We start from the raw sequence: 21,419 nt of genomic DNA, 5'->3' as shown, positions 1-21,419 counted from the left end.
ACTTCTACATAATTTCCTTCTTTAATTAGCTTTGTAGTGGATTGGGACAGAAAATATGGATGAAAATAAAAAGGAGTACCTTAAAAAAAAAAAAAAAGGGAGTACCTTAACCAGATGTCCTGGAAGCATTTATACTCCTGCACGAAAAAACGGGGATGCTCTTCTATCTTAAGTAACAAGTAGTGTCTTCCATGCTAGTTATTTCCTCTGTATTTACATTAATGTTTCTAATGTTATGCTATATAACTTCTACACATTTAAAAATATAGTTTATATTTCAACATATGAAAATCAATATAATGTACCATAGGAATAGTGAAGGATGAAACCACATGATCATCTAAACAGGTGCAGAAATCCAAACACCATTTCATGTTATAAATAACAATTAACTAGGAATGGAAGGGGACTTTTTCAACCTGACAAAGGGTACCAATGGAAAACCTGTAGCTAATAACATACTCCATAGTGAAAGACTGAAAGTTTTCCTCATAAGATCAGAAATAGGACAAGGATATCAACTCTTAACCATATCTATTCAATATTGTACTAAAAGTTGTAGGTAGGGCAATTAGGCAAGAATAAGAAATAAAAATCAGCCAAATTGGGATGTCTGGGTAGCTCAGTGGTTGAGCGTCTGCCTTTGGCCCAGGACATGATTCCGGGATCTGGGATCAAGTCCCACATCAGGCTCCTTGCAGGGAGCCTGCTTCTCCCTTCTCCCTCTGCCTGTGTCTCTGTCTCTCTCTGTGTCTCTCATGACTAAATAAATAAAATCTTAAAAAAAAAATCAGCCAAATTGGAAAGGGAGATGCAAAACTTATCTATTTTTCAGTGATAGTCTTCTGTATCGAAAGTCCTGAGGAATAAACACACACACACATTAATAATACCATCAAAGGGAATAAAATACTTGTATTTTGTTAAATACATTTAACAAAAGAAATGTGAAGACTTGTACACTGAAAATTACAGAACATTTTTGAAAGAAATTGAAGGCTCAAATAAGTGGAAAGATATTTCATGTTCATGTATTGGATAGCAATACTCCCCAAATTGATCTACAGATTTCAATGTAGTCTCTATTTAAATCTCATCTGAATTTTTTGCAGAAAATGACAAAGTGATTGTAAAATTCAGATGAAAAGCAAGGGACTCAGACTAGCCAAAACAATCTTGAGAAAAAAAGAGGACTCACATGCTCAAATTTCAAAACTTATGACAAAGGTGACAGTAATCAAGATAGCATGATATTGGCATAAGGATAGACATTTATAAATCAATGGAATAGAATTAAGTGTCTAGAAATAAAACCTAACATTTAGTAAAAAAAGATAATTCAGTGAGGGAAAGAATAGTCTGTTCAGCAAATGATACTGGGGCAATTGGATATACACATGAAAAAGAATGAATTTGCTTCTTATCTTATGCCATATTAAAAAATTAACTCAAAATGAGTCAAACTCCTAAATGTAAAAAGCTAAAATGGTAAGACTTTTAGAAGAAAATATTAACTGCCAATCTTTGTAACCTTGGGTTAGGTAACAGTTTCTAAGATATGACACCTAAAGCACAAGCAGCAAAAGAAAAATGATAAATTAGACTTGATAAAAATTTAAAATGTTTATGTTTCAAAGAATACATCAAGAAAATGAAAACACAAAAGACAGAATGGATAAAATATTTGTAAAACATATATCTGATATTTGGTTAATATATAAAATATATAAAGGACTTTTTTTAAAGTAGGATCCATACCCAGCATGGAGCCTATCATGGGGCTTGAACTCAGGATGCTGAGATCAGTACCTGATCAAGATCAAGAGTTGGATACCCAACCAAATGAGCCCCCCTAGTGCCCCAGAATATATAAAGAACTCTTAAGGGGATCCTTGGGTGGCTCAGTGGTTTGGCACCTGCCTTCAGCCCAGGGTGTGATCCTGGAGTCCCAGGATCGAGTCCTACATCGGGCTCCCTGTGTGGAGCCTGCTTCTCCCTCTGTTTCTCTCTCTCTCTCTCTCTCTCTCTATATATATATATATATACACACATATATATACACATATATACATATATATACATATATGTATACATGTATCTATGTCTCTCATGAATAAATAAATAACATCTTTAAGAAAAAAAAACTCTTAAAACTCTGTGAGAAAAATTATGACAACCTGGTTAAAAAATAGGCGAAGAACTTGAAATTTATCCAGAAAAGATATGTAAATGTACAATAAGCACATGAAAAAATACTCAACATCATTACACAGTAGGGAAACAAAAATATTCAAATCATTACTCAGTAGGGAAACGCACATCAAAATCACAATGAGATACCATTTCACAACCATTTAGAATAGTTCAAATCAAAAAGATGGATGGTAACAATTATTGGGGAGCATTTGGAGACTTGGTGAAATCAGAACCCTCATACATTGCTGGCACAAATGTAAAATGATACCACCACTGTGGCAGGTCCTCAAAAGGTTGATGTACAGCTACTGTTACCAGTGGGGACATCTGCATTGTGTGAATGAAGGTTTTGTTTCTTGGATTTCCCATGAACGATTTACGTGAGGATCCGCACTCAAATCAAGACAGCCAGAAGGAAAGTAGCAAGCACAAAGCAGCTTATTAAGGACATTATACTCTCAAGGTGGGAGAGTGGGCAGGCCCAAAAGTGGCCACTGTACAGGAGTTAAGGGTATCTTTTCTTTTTATGTTTGCATATGTTGTAGGTCATAGCTAGAGCAGTCTCTGACTGAGGTTGTTTCCAGTCATCTAAGATACTCTTGATGGAACTGTCATGGCCATCTTCTGCTATGGGGATGAGTTAGGGGTAGGTTGAAGAAACCACAATGTAAATATATTATAATGAAGCTATACCTTGGGGGCAGAGATTGGAAAGGAGAGTGCATATTCTGCGCCCGTGGCTCCTGGTCTGTTAGCCCTGGGGCATTGGAAGCCATAAGGCCAGGATGTTAAAAGCCACGAAGTCAGGATGCTATGCCCCAGGCTTCTAATACATCACGTATTTATCACTGCCATTGCCTTTAACTCTTGTCTGACTGCCTACTCTATCATTACTATATGACCCAGCAGTACTATTTGTACCTATGTATCCAAAAGAAATGAAAACATGTTCACACAAAAACTTGTATAGGAGTGTTCATAGCATAGTTATCCATACTAGCCCCAAATGGAAATAACCCAGATGTCCATCAGATGATGAGTGGATTTTTAAAATGTGGTATATCCATGCAATGGCATATTTGACCATGAAAAAGAATGTCATACTGAAACATGCTATAGCATGGGTGAACCATGAGAATAGCTAAGTGAAAGAAGCCAGATGAAAAGGCTGCCTACTGCATGATCCCACAAATATGAGATGTCCAAATAGGCAAGTCGATAGAAATGAAAGTAGATTAGTGCTTGGCCTGGTGTGGGCAGATGCGTAATGACTGGTAATGTGTATAGCGTTTCATTTTGGAGTGATGAAAATACTACATTATGAATGTAATAAAAAACCACTGAATAGTACCCTTTAATATGGTGAATTTTATGGTATGTGAATTTTATCTCAATAAAAGGAAAATTATCTTTTCAATGCCTTAAAAATCATTATTTGGGGGCAGCCCGGGTGGCCCAGTGGTTTAGCGCCACCTTCAGCCCAGGGTGTGATCCTGGAGACCCGGGATGGAGTCCCACACTGGGCTCCCTGCATGGAGCCTGCTTCTCTCTCTGCTTATGTCTCTGCCTCTTTCTCTCATGAATAAATAAATAAAATCTTTAAAAAAAATCATTATTTGTTGGCCCTTGGGGGTTGCTATGTCATGAACTCATTATTCTGCAAACTGGTAAATTTATGGAAATGATTCTTTAGTAATCAATTAACGGGGTAACCAAAGAGCTGATAAGGGAAAACTTTATTTTTCTTAAAATTGTATCTAATTAAAAAAAAATTGTATCTAATTAATGGTAGAATATCACTGTTTTGCTACGCCTACTGGAATCGATGATGATGATTATGGCTCCTAATAAGGGAACTTGGTACTGAATTTATCAGGCTAGTACTGTTGGAACCCTCAGATCCATCTTAATATTACTGAAAGACTGTCTCCTGCCTCCAGTTTATTGAATCAGACAAAGGGATTTTTTTTTTTTTCTGGGGGTACCAATTCACTTTGTAAAACAGTCCTCTAAGTTTTGGTTAAGGTGTTCCTTGGCAGTCATCCTCTTTCGTCTCCAGGAATTCCTATTTTGGCTTGATTGCACTTGGCAGCCTTTGTTAGAAAGTTTGGCTTAGGGGTAAGTTGGAATTTGTGCTTCTGTTTTTCTGTCTTTGTGCGATTCCTGAGAGGAGACAAGGTTTCATATGACTTTACCAAGTCATTGTAAACCCAAGAGTTTTTGGGCACTAAGTCAATAGACCAGGTGAGAGAGAATCAAGATCTGAGTGAGGGCATATTGATAGTGTAACAGGACAGATTGATTTGTTGTTTGGGGACATTAGGGCAGGTAGTAGGTGCTTCATTAATGTTGACTGTGGAATGAACATAAGTGAATTTGTCCAATTTTAGGGTTTCATAGCAATATTGGTATGAATTATGCCACTTTGGTATGAATTGTCCACTTCCAGAGTTACCATGTGTGAATTGAGTCAGTCTTGGGCTTCAAGAGGAGAGGTTGCAAACCGGTGGCTGATAGGTCAAATCTAGCGTACAACTGTGTTTTATTTGGCCTCGTTGATGTTGGTTTTTTTTTTCCCCCTTTATTTTGTTGCCAGCATTTCAAAATAGTGAGATTTCACATAAAAACTGGGTTTTTTGGCTTCTCTTGAAAAAGCAGATCTGGCAACACTGGGCTTATGTTCCCTCATGCAGCTCAGCTGAAGCTGAATAGTGACTGCATTAGACTCAGCCATGTGCTGCCCCTGTCACTCACTGGTCCCTGTGGGCCTTTGAATTTGTGACCCTTATTGCAGTGGTTTCAGAGGGCTCTTTTGTAATCTTACATTTGGTTCTTTTAATTATTTTTCTTATGTTGTTTAAACATACCATATGATTATGACACCTATCTCATTAAGATACAGGTTTCGTATTGGCTGTAAGTGTCTTCTATTGCTAGGTATCTTCCATGGGGCTGGCATAGTGACTTACATCCTATAGGGAAGTCAGTACGTATTTATACATCTCTGCTCTGATTTGGCAAGGTAATCGAGGAAGCCCTTTATGCTGTGGCATTCAAGATGTTTTTATGATCCAACAAAACATCTTGACACGTTGGTTTGGAAATAGGTATCTCTGTTATTATCATTTTGAAGAAATGATTTGTGTTTATTAATGATCGTTCCCTCTTTTATTAACCAGTTGTCTCAGACAGTTATAACAGACAACTTATTAAATTACTACATTGTGGTGTTAATAAACAATACTTTGGATATTAAATATTTTCTTGGCCATATTAATTAATGTGGATTAACTTAGATATCATAAATATTTCCCATAGGTAAACAATTACAGAAAATAAATGGAAAGAGCTGAGCTCTTTACTGGGGTATTTCTTGTCAGAAATAATATAGGAAAATGAATTTTTTAAAATTTAAAAATAGTGTTATTTGATGATACAAGTACAAAGAAAACAATTGGTAGTAATGTTAGGAGTACAGGAAAGAGCCCTTGTATGCATGTGGTTGGGTTACAAAGTTTAGTGTAAGAGGAAGTCATTGAGTCAGCTACTGTACAGTTTTTGAAAATTATTTCATGAACACAAACCATATCTTCTTTAGCCCCACATTAGCCAATTGGGTAAGGACTTTGAATGTCAAGTTTGAACATGGTAAATGTTGGTTTCATGCCATATATATTTCTTAACCCTTATTGTGCATTTATTTTTACATTAGGTGAGAAATTCATCCACACTTCTTTTTAGTACCTTGATCACAAGAATATTTGGAGTTAAAAGGGGAAAGGATGAACTCTCCAAAAAAAATAGGTAAGCTTCATCTATTGCTAACTTTACTTTTTACAAAATATTGTCCTGGCCAAAAATAATTTTTGGAAATTTGCTTACTTTTATGGATTTATCTAGAGCATAAAACTATTAAAATGCTATAGTAAATTAATCTAGGCTGCCAAATTGTAAGCTATTGGGCAAAAATACCTACTGTTTAATAAGTGTACCTTTTAAAGCAACAAAAATACGGCAAGGTAGCAAGGGCTGAAATGTCGAGCTTGTTTCTCAGTGCAACAGCTGAAGTTTTTTTTTCTTTGCATCCTCAGGTATTCCTGAAATGTCCTAAATTGCTTTTTTTTTTTTTTTTAATGTGTTTGTTAACCAAGTACTAGCTTGTGTAGTATCTTTGCTTTTATATCTGGAAGTTTAAATGTTTACAATATACTTAATCAGAATGTGTCCCAGATTACTTTTGCATAAACTCTGTAGCCAAGGGGAGCAGTTACAGATAGATGTTGGCTACATGGAATAAACAACGCTTTTTTACTTTTAGGTCTTTAGTGTTATGGTTTTCCTTTAAGATGTTTTCCTCTTAAAGTTTTTTTTAATGTCTGGAAGGAAACTTATTGAAACACTTTGATGATGGGTCATTTTTAGATACAATGCAGAAGTTCCATTAGTTGGGGTTTTTTTTAGAAGACAAGTTTTGAATAGTTCTTTCTTCAGCATGTGGGAGAATTTGATGGTAATCTAGTGGCTTGCAAGTGCTGACACTAGATGTCACTGTCACTGCGTGTTTAATTACTTTCTTTACTTCAGAATCTGATGAGGCCCAGTACTGTCTCTGAATGATCTATAGATAACTAAGGTACTATTCCTCTCCTACCTAAAAAGGCTGATTATCACATTTTAAATTTAGATTTTGAGCTGTTACTTGGGAAAATACTTTCTTGTGATGGAAGTGAGTTTTAGGAATTAGAAAATGTCATGAAATAATTTTATGATGTACCGTTGATAATTCTAATGAAATCTACTGATAGTTTTGAATTGCCATTTAAGTTGCTGCTTATCACCTTATGAAATTTAACAAATATTTTAAAAGAAGGCAATTGGCTTCTTTTAATCCCTTGAGTGTTTTCAGGAAATACTGCAGAGTTGTTTTTTTTTTTTTTTTTTAAATCAAGTTGTATTTTTTTTTTAAATAATGCTAACATTATTCCTTTGATATGATTACAATTTTTACTATTTAGCCAGTTTCTAAAGAAATTGTTTCTCTCAGTAATTTGAAATCACTAATATTTGTTTATCCTTGGCTTTCTTTGTTAATAATTCTAAAAAGTGTTAAGGTTTAAAACAGTTTGGTCATGTTATAAGGCCATGATAAATAATGGCATAAATAAAATATGAGATAATTAATAGCGAAATTAATGTTTAAAACTGAACGTGACAATTAAGAAATACTTTTTTCCCTTTTACTTTTATAGTGTGACTATTCTTGGATGCGTATACAGATTTTACTGTGTATAGGAGGAAATCATCAGATTCATTCCATGTAGGTTACATCTGAAGGAGGGTGAAAGAATAACACAATGAAACCATCCTGCTTTAATCCTTTTGCCAAAGGCATGCTGATGGGAGCCCCATTATAAATTCATTCTTCTTAAATAGGAAAGGTTACAAAATATGTAACTTCCTAGAAAGAGAGAAATTATTCCATTCATAAAATCGTTTTGAGTAAAGTTGAAAGGCGAAATGAAGGAAATAATAGTTTTTTTAATATGATGAACATTCTTGGTAAGAAAGAGCCTTTTTTTTAATAATCTGAAGATTGGTCTGTATCATTATGTATACAAGGCTTCTGTTTGCTTAACTCTTAAAGAGTATATTTCCTGGAAGCATCTACTAGATTTGCTCTGCAAAACCTTTAGTGTCTTAAATTAGCCATTATTTGTAGTGGTTATTCTAGTCGTAGTTTGTTTAATTATGTCACTTTTTGTTGAAATGTTTATAACCCTGTTCCCTACAATATTAACTCCCTGAGGGCAGAACCTTTCCCATCTATTCTGTGTATACATAATGGGCACTTTAAGAATGCTAGTAATAATGATGTCTTGTTGGTTGGTTGGTTACTCAACCATCGAATAACTACACTTAGCTGATGAGACCTCACAGGCCAGTTAAGTCTACTTTCACAGCCACAGATTGTTCTGCACACCGTCTTGCAAATGTGTGCTTTTGGTCAGAAGGGAACTGGTCATAAAAAGAACATCTGCCTTTCCCATCTAGTGGGAAAAAAATGTCTATCTTGGAGTAAACAGACTTGGTTTCTAGGCATTTTGCTGCTGCTAGAGATGACCTTAATATACTGCCTCATCCTCTTTGTACTTCAATTTCTCCATCTATGTAACAAGAATAAGATCTGTACTCTGTACTCAGGGCTATGGTGGGGATAAAATAAATGATTAACCATTTATTTTCTTTTAAAATGTTGGAAGTTGGGTGCCTGGCTGGTTCAGTCGGGTAAGTGTCCGGCTCTTGATTTCAGCTCAGGTCTTGATCTCAGGGTTCTGAGCTGGAGTCCCATGGGAGGCTCTAAGCTCAGCACAGATGGAGTCTGCTTGTCCCTCTCCCTCTGCTCCTCCCCTGCCTTGCACGTACACATGCTCACCCTCTCTCTCTCAAATAGATAAATAATCTTTAAAAATAAATAAATAAAACATTGGAAGTCCTACACAATTAGAGACAGAGTTTGCTTTTTTCTGTTACCATCTCTATTAAGGTGCTTATCCCATCACCTTAGAGTTAACTGAAATTTTTAAGAACAGAGTCCGTATCTTACCTATTTGTATACCTGGCAATTAACATATGTGTAGCTAGAACACAGAAATAGTTGCTTAAAGAGTAAGTAAATTTTGTTACTAGAGGAGAGATAAGAAATCTGGTTTCTATTCCCTGCCTTTGTTGCCATATAGCCACAATAATCAACTGAGACAAATTAGTTAACCTTTCTGGACTTTGGTTTTCTCCTCTAAGATAAGAGATTGGTCAATCCTGGAGGTCTCTTATTTTTGTAAAATACTAAGCTAAGGCTTTATGTAATTGTTACTAAAATTGTAGGTTTGGTAAAGTGCTCTATTCCCAGTTCCTAAAACAGTACCTGCCTTGTAGTATAGACAAGAAGTTCCCTTTTCATATGTAAAGAAGGGAGCAGGAGGTTCTGCATTCCTATTTATAAGTATGTAGAGTGCACTGGTAATGACTGGACTCTAGAGCTCCTTAGTCTTATTCTAGATATATTTCTTGGATTGTAAAGAATGAGAAAAGTTGTTTAACTTGGTTTTTTAAAAAAATAATGTTACAACATTTTAATTTGCTAAATTTCCTTTCCTTTTTATTTATTACTCCCTAGTTGACTTGGCCTGACAGAATGAATCTTTGATCCTATATAGGAGCAGAGCTTGCACAGCTCTGTCATCTGGGGATTGTGCTGGGCTTCCCAAAATGGTCTCCATCAGCAGTGTTGTGAGTGGGCACCCTTGAACCCTTCCTTGTTACGTACAGGACAGGAGCTAAACCGATGTGTTAACTCTAGGTCTTTCTCTTTAGCCCCTACAAGCATTAACCTCCAACTATTCTAGTTTCAGGTAAATGACAAATGTCAATATATAGCAGCCTGAAAACTTTATTTTTTTTTTTTTCTGAAAACTTTAATTTAGATTTTGCCAAAGCTTCATATTGGTCCTCAGTGTAGAGAGTGTTCTATAGCTTTTGCTTTCTCATTTCATTTCATTTCATTTATTTCAATTTTATTTTATTTTTTAAGAATTTATTTATTTATTCATGAAAGACACAGAAAGAGAGAGAGGGGGGCAGTGGGGCAGAGACACAGGCAGAGGGAGAAGCAGGCTGCATGCAGGTAGCCCAATGCAGGACTCGATCCCAGGACCCTAGGATCATGCCCTGGGCCAAAGGCAGGCGCTAAACCGCTGAGCCACCCAGGGATCTCTTATCTTAACTTATCTTATCATCTTATTTTATTTATGTATTTGAGAGAGAGAGAATGACAGAGTGCATGGACACGTGCATGCAAGTGAGAGAAAGGGGAGAGGGAGAGAGAGATTTTTAAGCAGGCTTCCTGCCCAGCACAGAGCCCCACACAGGACTTGATCTCAGGACCCTGAGTTCATGACCTGAGCCAAATTCAAGAGTCAGACACTTAACCAACTGAGCCACCCAGGCGCCCCTCTCTGTTCATTGTAAATCAATTAATCAGCCAATGAAAATTTGTAAGCCTTTGTCATGAACTCATTGACACAATAGGGGAGTACACTTGGACCTTGCTCAAGGAGCTTATGTTTTGTTAGGGGAACAAAAATTATTATTTGCAAAAGATACAAGTAGAAGACCGTTTGTAGTAAGCAGCTGCACAGTGTGACATGATCAACAGATGCACTAGAAAATCATTAATGGGAAAGCTGCATGGGATGTTTGGGGGAAATAGTGTTTCTTAAAAAGCCTTGGAAATGAGTAGATTTGGGCTACATGGAAACAGGTAGATTGAAAAATGGAACAATAGGATAATAATCTTGGTTTTTGTGTTGTTAAGTTATAATAACCTCTATTCTGTCTTATTAGAGAAAGCTCATATTTAAATTGATAGCTTGGGATGGTTTAGCACAATTTCAGAAAAATATGTTTATAAAAGCACCACTAGGTCAAGTAAAATTATTTCTGATGACTACGTTAGGAGATGTTGAATTGTATTTATTTTACTTTTCTGGGTGTAAACTACAGAGAATTATTTTAGTTTATTTCTCTTAACATTGTAGTTGTGTAGGTCTTAAAGGATCCTCTTAGCATCTGATCTGATCCAGCCTTTGCTTATAGATAGAATTTGAGGCAGTTTCCAGACAGACTGGCTTCTCTCCTGTTCTTCATGTTTTCTAGGAAAAGAGATTCCACAAGTTTCTGTGGTTACCCACTCCATTGTTTAGGGAATAATTGGATTCTCAAAACTAAAATTGAGAGCTGTAGGGCATTTGGGTTTTCATATTTTAGAGAATGTAATTATTAGAATTCAGAATAGCCTATTTGCTTTGAACTATAGAATAGTTTGTAGCAAGCACCCGTTTGGCCAAACTGAAAATCAAATTTTTCTTTGACTGTGGCCAGGATAATCGTAACATCCTCCAACCCAAAGGATTCTCATTTTCTCCATTTAAAAAGCACTTATTATGTGTTTACTCTGGGCCAGGCCCTCTGCTGGTCACTGAGATCCAAAGATGAATCAGACGTGCCCTTGGCACTGGGGAACCTGACAGTCTCATGAAGAATATCTGCGGTTATCTGCTATGCTTGCAGTCTCTGTTCCACGGATGCAGAAGGAAAGGGGTTAGCATAGCTTCCGTGCTTGTTTGTGTGGTTGGCCTCGCCAGACCGTTGATGGGTGTCTAATTTTGCCTCTATTGTACCCCTGCAGAGTGGATAGTCATCCTAATTTCTCAGAGAAGTAAACTAAGATTAGCAGATTAATTATTTGCCCCAGGTCATACAGCCAGAAAGTGGCAGAACTAGAACACAAATCAAGTCCATTTGTAGAATGCATGCCGATTTACACACCAATACACGTAGCCCCTCATGAGCAGTGAATCAGCTTTTTAGAGTCTGACTGTAGGTTTTATGTTGTCAAACTATGGGAAATGAGCCACGTCCCCTAGGGTCTCAATGTAGAGCAAGAATCTCACATCTTCTATGTGGTCTGTTGTTTTTAGGAGGAAAGGTGGGAAGGGGGCCAATGGAGAAGTTTGTTTTGAGGTGACTATGAGACCCTTTCTATGGATGGCAAAAGCCTCTGTCCCGTGGATATTCTCTTCCTAGGGAACTTCACACTCTGTTTTCATGCAGACACCCAAGGGAGCAGCAGGTCACAAGGCTTCTAATGTCCTACTGTAGTGTCAGGAATGTAGAAATCTTAGTTTTCTGGTTGGCAAGTAGGAGATGAATTAAATTACCTCAATAGGATTATTGGTGTGGCCAGTAAGACATTCACCTCTTGTATTTGATGATAGTTTGGTGCTGTAGGGAGAGGATTTGGGAGTTTTGTGATAATCCTTGTCTATGGTATGATTGATGTCTTCTTGATTTAACCTAATGTTTTTCAAGTCCGCGCTTATATTTTTCATTCGTATCTTTAACAAAAATGAGAGGAGCCTGGATGGCTCAATCAGTTAAGTGTCTGCCTTTGGCTCAGGATGTGATCCCAGGGTTCTGGGATTAAGCTCCAAGTTGAGCTCCCTGCTCCATGTGGAGTCAGCTTCTCCCTCTGCCTCTATGCCCCTCCTCCCCACTCCACCCATGATCTCTCTCTTTCTCAAATAAGTAAAATCTTTAAAAAGCGATAATAAGAACTGTTGCTAGTTTTTATCTTTGAGAGAACCTAAGGTGAAAATTGAGGTGTGGAAAATTGAGCAGTTTGCTGAAGGGTCACACAGGTAGTGCTGGAAATGAATTTAATGATTACTTTTAGCTCAGGGTAAGCTCAACTAGAACATTAAAAAAAAAAAAAGCTGATTATTTATAAATGGAGTTTCTATTGGCAACAATAATACTAGTTGGGATTCAAGTAATTTGAAATTAAATTAAGAGCCCAAGTGTTTTGATATGGTCTGGAGGTGTCATTCATGCATTTTCCACGGTTGTTCAAGAACATTCAGTCTGGTTCTTTAGGCCGAGTTGATAAATGAGTATTTTTGGAGACTGAGAAGTAAAGTACAAGTTTCGTGTAACCCTTGTTGAGAAGTCTTTAAAATCAGAATTAAGTCTATACTGACACTTTGGCCTACTGGAGAGTTTCATGTTTCAAGTTTTTGTTCATTCTTAGGTTCATGGATCATAAGTAGGGAAACCACAAATAAAAATTTTAACCAAAAAGAAGCTCTTAAAAAGAAATATGTTCATGAACTTGAAGTGGGAATTAGTCATTGTGTTCTTAAATATTGACTCTTGCATGGACCAAGTAATCTTTGTTCCTAAGTACTGCTTCAGGCCATTGCCTTCTTTAATAACTAAGGCATTGTTGCTTTAGTTTGAGCATGTTCTATGGAATTTTGGCAATGCATGCATCCTCTCTCTGCATCTTAGTAAAAGCATGAGTAAATATTTTTTCTTAGCTTTGGTATTTTTGTAGCTTACATTTTATATGAACCAGACTAATATAATGTAATACCAGGATTACATAATTTAAGACGTCAGGATTGCTTCCAGGACTATGAGATAAAGTCTTCCTTTATCAGGGGGTTTACAAGCAGTATTTGTTGCTCATTCAATACCTGTAGAGAAATACCACAGAGCTATTTTCCAAATGAGAAAATGAAGTCAAAGAGGTTAAAGTCAGAGGGAATAGTTTCTTTAGAAATTGGATATGAATACACCATAGAACTTGGTCCTTATAACTACTGATTTTAGTAACGTATAGGTTTAGAAATTCCAAGAATTTCCAGTTATTCTTGTTACACACTGATTTTTTAATGAAATGTAATGAATAAATTTTTTTTTAATTTATTTATTCATGAGAGACACACAGAGAGAGGCAGAGACAGGCAGAAGGAGAAGCAGGCTCCAAGCAGGGAGCCCGACGTGGGACTCGATCCCAGGTCTCCAGGATCATGCCCTGGGCTGAAGGCGGCGCTAAACCGCTGAGCCACCCGGGCTGCCCTGAATAAAATTTTTTCATTGAATATTTATTGTTCTACCTTGGCATTCTAATACATACAAAAGTAGTTTATAACATAGTCTCGGATTTCAAGGAGTTCATCATTTACTGAGAGAGAAGACCAACATGTGAACTAATTTAGGAAAAATGAGTATCAAACTCTCTAGTACTGTCAGGGGATAGGGGATCAGAAGGGGACGAGGCCAGGCTCCATACAGGAGTTAGGGCTTAATCTACACCTGAAAGGATGGGCAAGGGATGCCTGTGTAGCTCAGCCGTTGAGCTTCTGCCTTCAGCCCAGGTGTGATCCTGGAGTCCCAGGATCAAGTCCCACATTGGGCTTCCTGCATGGAGCCTGCTTCTCCTTCTGCCTGTGTCTCTGCCTCTCTCTCTCTCTCTGTATCTCTCATGAATAAATAAATAAAATCTTAAAAAAAAAAAAGGGATGGGCAAGATTTAGACAGGTGGAGAGGAGGATGTGATGGAGATATTCATCCATTCTTTCATTCATTCTTCGAGCAATGATTCATTGACCACCTACTTTGCTGTAATCACTATTCCGAGGTTCTGGGGCTATCCCGGTGAGTAAAACAGATATGTCAGGGAGGCTAGTTTGAATCGTACATGACATTAGGAATCATTTAGAAGTTTTTGTAATGTAGTATTGCTATATAATAAAAGCATTGTTTTTGGAATCATTTGAGAAGAAATTACATTCTGTGTCCCTGGCAGATGGAATTGGAGAATATGAAAGAAAGTTACTTAAGAATAACTACTAGTCTCTGTAGATTGTTAAGGCATAGTTCTAGTTGATGTGGTTATTTTAGTATTTGTTCTTTTTGTTATTTCTAAATTGAGTAGTGGCTGTATTAGAAGGGAATGTGTCATATGTTAAAGATTACTAATTTCCTCAGATACTGAAAGATATTTAGTGGAAAAAAAATCTAGAGTCAAGCAAGTTTCAGAAACATTGAGTTAATTAAAAATCTCTTTATGACAGGACTTCTCAGGACAGTTCATATACTATAATATATTTTGTGAATCTTCAAAATTGGGATATAACATGCAGTAGTTCTCCCAAATTATTTGACCTTGGCAAACTCTCTTTTTCTTTCTCTTTTTTAAAAGATTGATTGATTGATTGATTGATTTGAGAGAGGAGTGAGGAGAGGCAGAAAGAGAGGGAAAATCTCAAGTGACTCTGCACTGAGCTTGGAACCCAGTTAAGGGCTTGATCTCATGACCCTGAGATCATAAGGTAAACCAAAACCAAGAGTGAAACACTTAACCCACTGAGCCACCCAGGCACCCCTCTCTCTCTTTTAAAGAACATTTATTACCGTCTTGTGTTCCATCAGATATACTTTAGGAGTGACTACTTTCGGAAAACTGATCAAGGCAGGTGGAAGGCATGGTTCCGATCATCAGGAGCAGCACTATTTGTGAGAAAGGAAGATATTTCAGATATACCTCAGTAGGAACAGAAAAACGTACATTTACTTGCAGTTAAATATACTATAAATTATTCCAGATTTTCAGATAAAAATTCAAAATGGCATCCTAACATATAGTAGATAATAAATATGAATCAATGAAAATTTCATAATCTTAGACTGTTTCTAATCTTAGGATATTTAAAGTGCCTCTTTGGGAAAACTTTATATTCTATGTTAGACTCTTCTACTGTTTTGTCAGAAGATGTCCGTTTTCCCAGATCATTAGTATGAGGATGAGGTCAATTCCAAGCCATTAGCATATGATGTATGTACCTCTGTGTGTGTGTGTGTGTGTGTGTGTGTGTGTGTGTGTGTGTAGAGTGGGTAGTTAGGGAGAGGGGAACAGAAGAGTAACCAGCTTTGAAGTAAAATAGGTAAGGCTTTAGGATCTACTCATGTAGCTGAGTTTTCTATCTTTAAACTATATGTCTAGCTAGTAAATTAAGCAGCATATTCTGTTGTTGTAGTTCATCTCCCAAATAATAGCCATTTGTTATAATTTAAACAGAGACTTGAAATACTTCAGACTTGTAGCAGTTAGAATGCTTTTGACTGCAAGTAACAGAAAACCAAAATCAAAATTTAAAGAATAAGGAGATGTTATTATCTCATATATAACCAAGAAGTTTTGAGGGGGAATTGATTCATTCTAGGTTGATAACACCATCAAAGACCCGGGTTTTTTCATTTTTCTGCTGTGTCATCCTTGATGTAATGACATTGGCCGCAGGCAAGCTTCCTTCATGGTTGCATGATAGCTGCAGTTCCAGCTATCACATCTAGATGCAACAGTGTCTAGGCACAATATCCAGTGGCCTTGCACCTCTCTTTTTAAAAGTGACAACACCACCTCCTGTATGTTCCCATGCTCTCAATCCCACACCCTGCAGACTTCCCTTTGCATCTTTTTGGCCAGAATTAACATTTTAGCATGCCCCAACTTATCCCTGACAAGGGAAATGAATACACCATAATTATCTTAGACTAATCAGGATTCTCCAGTTGGGTCTGGGGTTGGTGCCAATCTTCCCTGAAGCATATCAGAGCATATTCAGCATACTCAGAGAAGGGTATATACCAAACCAAACTCAAATACTGTTAAAAGGAAGGATGGGATGGGGGAATGAATTTTTAGTAGGCAACTAATGAAGTCTGCTGCTACGTTCTTCTAGGCTATTTCGAAAGCTTTGAAAATGTTTTCATTAAGAACAACGGCTTAATAGGAAGATAAGTAGTATATGTAGTATTTTAGCCTAATAGGAAAATGTGATTTTTTTTTCCTTATGCAATTCCTTCATGTAATTTTAAAAAAGATATGAAGTAGTACGAGTGTGTCTGGCTATATGGTTATATATAATTCATTACTGTAAGGAAGCTTGCATTATAAAAATTTTACTCAAGAACAAAGTATATGCCTTTACACATGAAAAAAGTTTTGTAGAGTATTAAAATAGAGGTTCCAAATAAAATACAATTAACTTCTAAGTCAGAAAAATGCTACTCTGCGATGTGAAATGTCTCCCTGGTTCATGACTAATCTCTAACAAGCTGACAGAATGCTAACACTGTTTTTTATTAGGAACTTGAATTCATTTTGGAATTTGACCTCTATATTACAACATTGATGTTATTGTGTCGCCAAATCCTATGAAGTCAGATGATCTTTCTAAATTTATTGGAATTGGTACTTAATTATTTTCATTTATTAACCAAAAATCCCTATTTCATTTAAACCCAGTGTCATATTTTGATGTACTTTTTTGGCCTCTGAAATCAAATTAGGCCATTTGTTTTGAACAGTCTCACTTTCTCTATCTGCCAAGTTTCTTTCTTTTCTCTCCTTCAAATTGTTACTGTTTTGTTCTGTACAAACAGCCTTTTGTAGGAGTGGACCATGAGGCTGTCTGGGTCACGGCAAACCTTTGGGCTGGACAGAAGATGGAGTCAGACTGGCTATGTTTGATGAGGACCATTAGGTGTGATTCATTTGCTGAATCTTGGAGATCTAAAGTGTTCTACCCTATAAACACAATTCTAGAGCCATCCATCGCTCTGAGTACATCTCTTTCTCATGTTTATCTCTGTGATCACTCAAGCTATGGACAACTGATCTAGATACATATAAATGGTCAGTTACACACTTCCTCCCCTTAACCCACTTGATTCTCTCTTTGACCCCGTGCAAACTCCTCCTCAGCCATTGGTTCTGGCCATAACTGGTGGCCTGTTTAGGTGACCCGATCTTTTTTTCCCTTAATCACTATTTCAACAAAAATGCTTACTTAGGTTCAAGACTCTGAGTACTGAGAGGAATACAGACATTTATAAAATGTGATCTAAATATCTGAAGAACAGTTGAAGAGATAAGACTCACCTGTACTGCAAGGTGGAAAGCCTTCAGTACTCTCTTAACTCCCTTCGTCTCCCCGGGGGAGGAGGCTGCCTGCCTGCCCCACTCCTGTGCCTCTTCACTTTCATGCTGCTGTGTGATTGCACCTCTGCGGGCTCTTCCTCACCCTCTTCAAACAGGTGGCCCCTATAAATGCCACTGCCCTCCCCTTCTCAGTTCTTCTGCCGTTCAGGCAGGAACAGCTCACCTGATCACTTCTTTATCTTACTACCTTCTTTTGTCCTATCTATAGGACAATCAGTGATTCAGATCCTCACATTAAACATTAAAGCAGTATTGGCGGTCTGCCTCCTCTGTCTATATTCAGAAATCAGATTCTGTGTGCTAAAAAAACAGTGTCACTGACTTCTAAAATAAAAGTGGTGAGTATCCAGTTTTCCCCAGACACATAGCACAAGTCATCATCTCTTTTTTCCTTTATGCTTTCAGTAAACCAACTTTTCCATTAGCTTCAACATGTTAGGGCAATAAAGGAGAATTTCTCGGGGTGGTGTGTGTGCTCTCGTTTTGATTAGTTACAAATATTGACTAATAGAGGCTTCAGTTTTTTATCATTGTGAAAGTATAATGTTTCAGTGGGGAAGTAAATAGATTTATGCCTTGGGAAGAATGTATTTCAGTTGGCATATGATCATTTATCAGTTGTGGCCTTTCCACAGATGGACATACCATTCTTAAATACTTGCTTGTTTTCAGCCCTAATTGCCTTCAGAATTGTTCTGCTGTGCACTGCCAAACCGTTTGGCTCACCCATGAAAATTGAATTCCATGGGATCCATGGCATTTTCTGTGGAGGTTTCTGTCTCTAGAAATCTCTTCCTGCTCCTGCCCCTCACCAAAATAAAATGTAATCATTTTTCAGGGTTTCATGTGTAATATCAATCAAAGTAGCATTCCTTTAATGGACAAACCATGATTTACTTAGTATTTCTCTTATTATTAAATATTTAATTTCCCCCTCCTAGGGTTTGTTTGTTTTTTTTAATATATATATTATTAATAATGGTGTGCTGAGTACTTTTATTTACAAAGTGTTTTAATATGTAAGGTTATCTCACCTGGTGTAATTTCTGGCTATTACAGTATAACTAGTCTTTAGATTCTATTTGTGTGTTTTCAGATTGCTCGGTAAACTGATCTTCTTGAAAAACAGTTTCCCATTTCACCTTCCTACTCAGGAATTTTCACTAGCTCACTGCTGCCTCTGGTCTAAAGCCCATACCCCTTTCATCGGCCTTTCCTATTTTGTTAAACTTTTTCCTTTTTGTTTTAACCAACTGCCTAACACTGAGCATTTACTTTCCACCCAAAGTTTTCCACATATAAAAAGTGGTACAGGGTATATCCTCATGCATTTTAGCTTTACTTGTGTTTTTGGATTATTTCTTTGGGATAAATTATCAGAAATGGAAATACTGTGTTCAAGAATGTAAACATTCCAGAAAACTCCTAGTTAGGCTTCTTTTAAATAAGAAGATATAGGGACGCCAGTGTGGCTCAGCGGTTGAGCGCCTCCCTTTGGCCCAGGGCATGATCCTGGAGTCCGGGATCGAGTCCCACATCAGGCTCCTTGCATGGAGCCTGCTTCTCCCTCTGCCTGTGTCTCTGCCTCTCTGTCTCTGTCTCTCGTGAATAAATAATAAATAAAATCTTTTAAAAAATAAATTAAAAAATAAATAAGAAGATACAATTTATAAATTCACTAGCATGTGTAATCTTCCCAGCAGTGGGTATCATTAATCTTTAATGCAAGTTTAAGAGAGTGTGAGGGGGAAATTACCATGTTGTTTCAATTTCTGTTGCTTTTATTAGGAGTGAGGTTGGACACTGGCCCACATAATTTATTAACTAATTGTATTTTATTCAGCTTAGTTTTCAAGGCCCTATGTTAATTTGGACTTGCCCTTTTCACCTTATCTCCTATTATTCAAACCCACAAATATTTATTAAACTCCTACCAACTATCAACAAATACGTATACTCCAACCAAGCTAATCTCCCTACTGATCCTTTGAATATGGTATGATTTTCTTTTTTGTTGCTTTTGTGCCTGCTTTTTCTCCTCTGGATGTACCAGTCCCTTCTCTTCTATTTACAGTCTGCTAGCTTTCCCCATTCTGTGGGGGTTAAGCCTGAATCTTTTTTCCTCCAGGAAGTCCTCCCTAACCTGACTGTGGCTTTCTTGATAGCAAGGCTTGGGTCTGATGCTCCTTTTTACCCCAGTGCCTTATATAGGGGACAAAGAAGTGATACATTGACCTTGCTCAGAAAATGCATGTTGAGTTAGGTCTACATTGAACTTCCAGCTCAGACTTTGGGCTATTTAGTCCCTCGAGTCTGAGTTTATCTCAGCATCATCATATATTGGGGATGGTAACAGGACCTATCTCCAGAGTCATTATGAGGAGTAAATAGGAGTAAATGTCACAAAGGCTTATAAAGGGTCTAGGCTTGGTGAGCATTAGTGAGAATTGTCTTTAAATTAGCTGAACAAATAAACGGGTCATCCCTGGACTCATTGCGCTCCCTTTCTTTAGGACTTTCCCTGAGGTGCCACAGATGGGGCATGCTCTCTTTCTTGTGTTGCTATTGCTTCTTGTGAATTAGTTATGGACTCTGAACTCAATTCCAAGTTCTGAAGGAGAGGGCTTGTCTTTTAAGTTTGTTGCATGTCCTAAAGCACCGAGGAAATACTGATGTGTTGAGTATGGTTGAGTAGCTTTGGTAGCAGTGATGAGCACCTCATTTGCCGTCTTTAAATAGAACCTTTACTAGGAAAAATTACTTTCTCCTAGGGCCTTTTAAGAAATGTTTAGTTTTGTTACTTACTCAGCCAAATGGAGTTAGTTATTCAGTAGAAAATGGTAAAAATATCCAAATAACACCACCGGATTTCACTTTTCCATATAGTGTTTCAAAATGTTGCATTCATTAGTATTTGTGAGAAACCTATGGTTAATACCACAAGAAGTCATAAACTAAACCAGATTTTTCCCCTTTTTAACTTTTACATGCCTTGGATTAACAACGGTGTTAGTCCCTAATTTACACCTGGGATTTCCAACCTTCTCAAAAAGTTGAAACAATGATTCATATTTAGTCACCATGTGACTGGGTTATTTTCATTTATTGAAAACATAAACAACAAAAAAATAGCCTGGATAAAGATCTCCATGTATTTTAACTAGTGACAGATGCTATGATCAGAATTTCTACTTAAGTCAGGCATTTTTGACATACACCTCAAGCCTCGCAATTAAGCTTTATGCCTTTCCAAACATAACAGTTAACCAATAAACCAAAATATCAGCCTGGTCTGGCTTAGCTCAGCGGTCTTTTGATTTCTTCCAGTCTGTTTGATGTGGAGGCTTATTGAGATTTATCTACTGAGCTGTTCATAGTTTGTAGGGCTGAGAGCACTGGCTATATTATATAAGATTCCATTAATGACAGGAGAGTGTAGACAGTCTCTACAGTGTAGATAATTTAGTCGGTTGTGCTGGTCGTGGTTTTGTTGAAATTTTTAAGACTTTTGTCAAGCTTTTTTTTATTAATACTCAATGATTTTTCCTTATTTCCAAGTTTATACTGTGAGCCTCAAAACAGATGTAGTTCAATTGGTTCAATTTAGTAGAATGTTTTTTAACTTGCAGTAGAAATCTCCATGTAGATTTGAAAGCTTTTCCAATTATTTGGACCAGTTTATCCATAAGGAAAATAAAAATAGAAATCCATAGTAACCAATTATAAATATTTGCTAGTAGGGAGGTCAGACATCATTCCATTATATTGTTTGTAAAAGTAATGATATCAGTATTCTCAATTTTATAACCTAAAAGCT

The 21,419-nt window shown here is 37.0% G+C and overlaps 1 protein-coding gene and 1 long non-coding RNA gene across 8 annotated transcripts in view; one reads left to right on the top strand and one right to left on the bottom strand.

Annotated features, from left to right (window-relative positions):
* Positions 1-21,419, top strand: part of THADA (THADA armadillo repeat containing) — a 332,010-nt gene that overhangs the window by 95,846 nt on the left and 214,745 nt on the right. For all 7 annotated transcript variants that reach the window (XM_072768181.1, XM_072768180.1, XM_072768179.1 and 4 more), the window contains one exon: positions 5,909-6,000. In XM_072768181.1, the coding sequence (XP_072624282.1) occupies positions 5,909-6,000 (92 nt within the window). The remainder of the gene's footprint in view (positions 1-5,908; positions 6,001-21,419) is intronic.
* On the bottom strand, positions 10,715-17,871 carry LOC140600136 (uncharacterized). Its single transcript, XR_012003315.1, has 3 exons — positions 17,543-17,871; positions 15,013-15,108; positions 10,715-10,904 (listed from the first exon to the last, which is right to left on the bottom strand). It is a non-coding gene; the product is annotated as an uncharacterized lncRNA (long non-coding RNA).

The sequence above is a fragment of the Canis lupus genome, chromosome 11, assembly GCF_048164855.1.
Source record: "Canis lupus baileyi chromosome 11, mCanLup2.hap1, whole genome shotgun sequence".
NCBI lineage: Eukaryota > Metazoa > Chordata > Mammalia > Carnivora > Canidae > Canis > Canis lupus.
The sequence above is the reverse complement of the archived record's forward strand: the minus strand, read 5'-3'. Positions and strand labels throughout refer to the sequence as shown.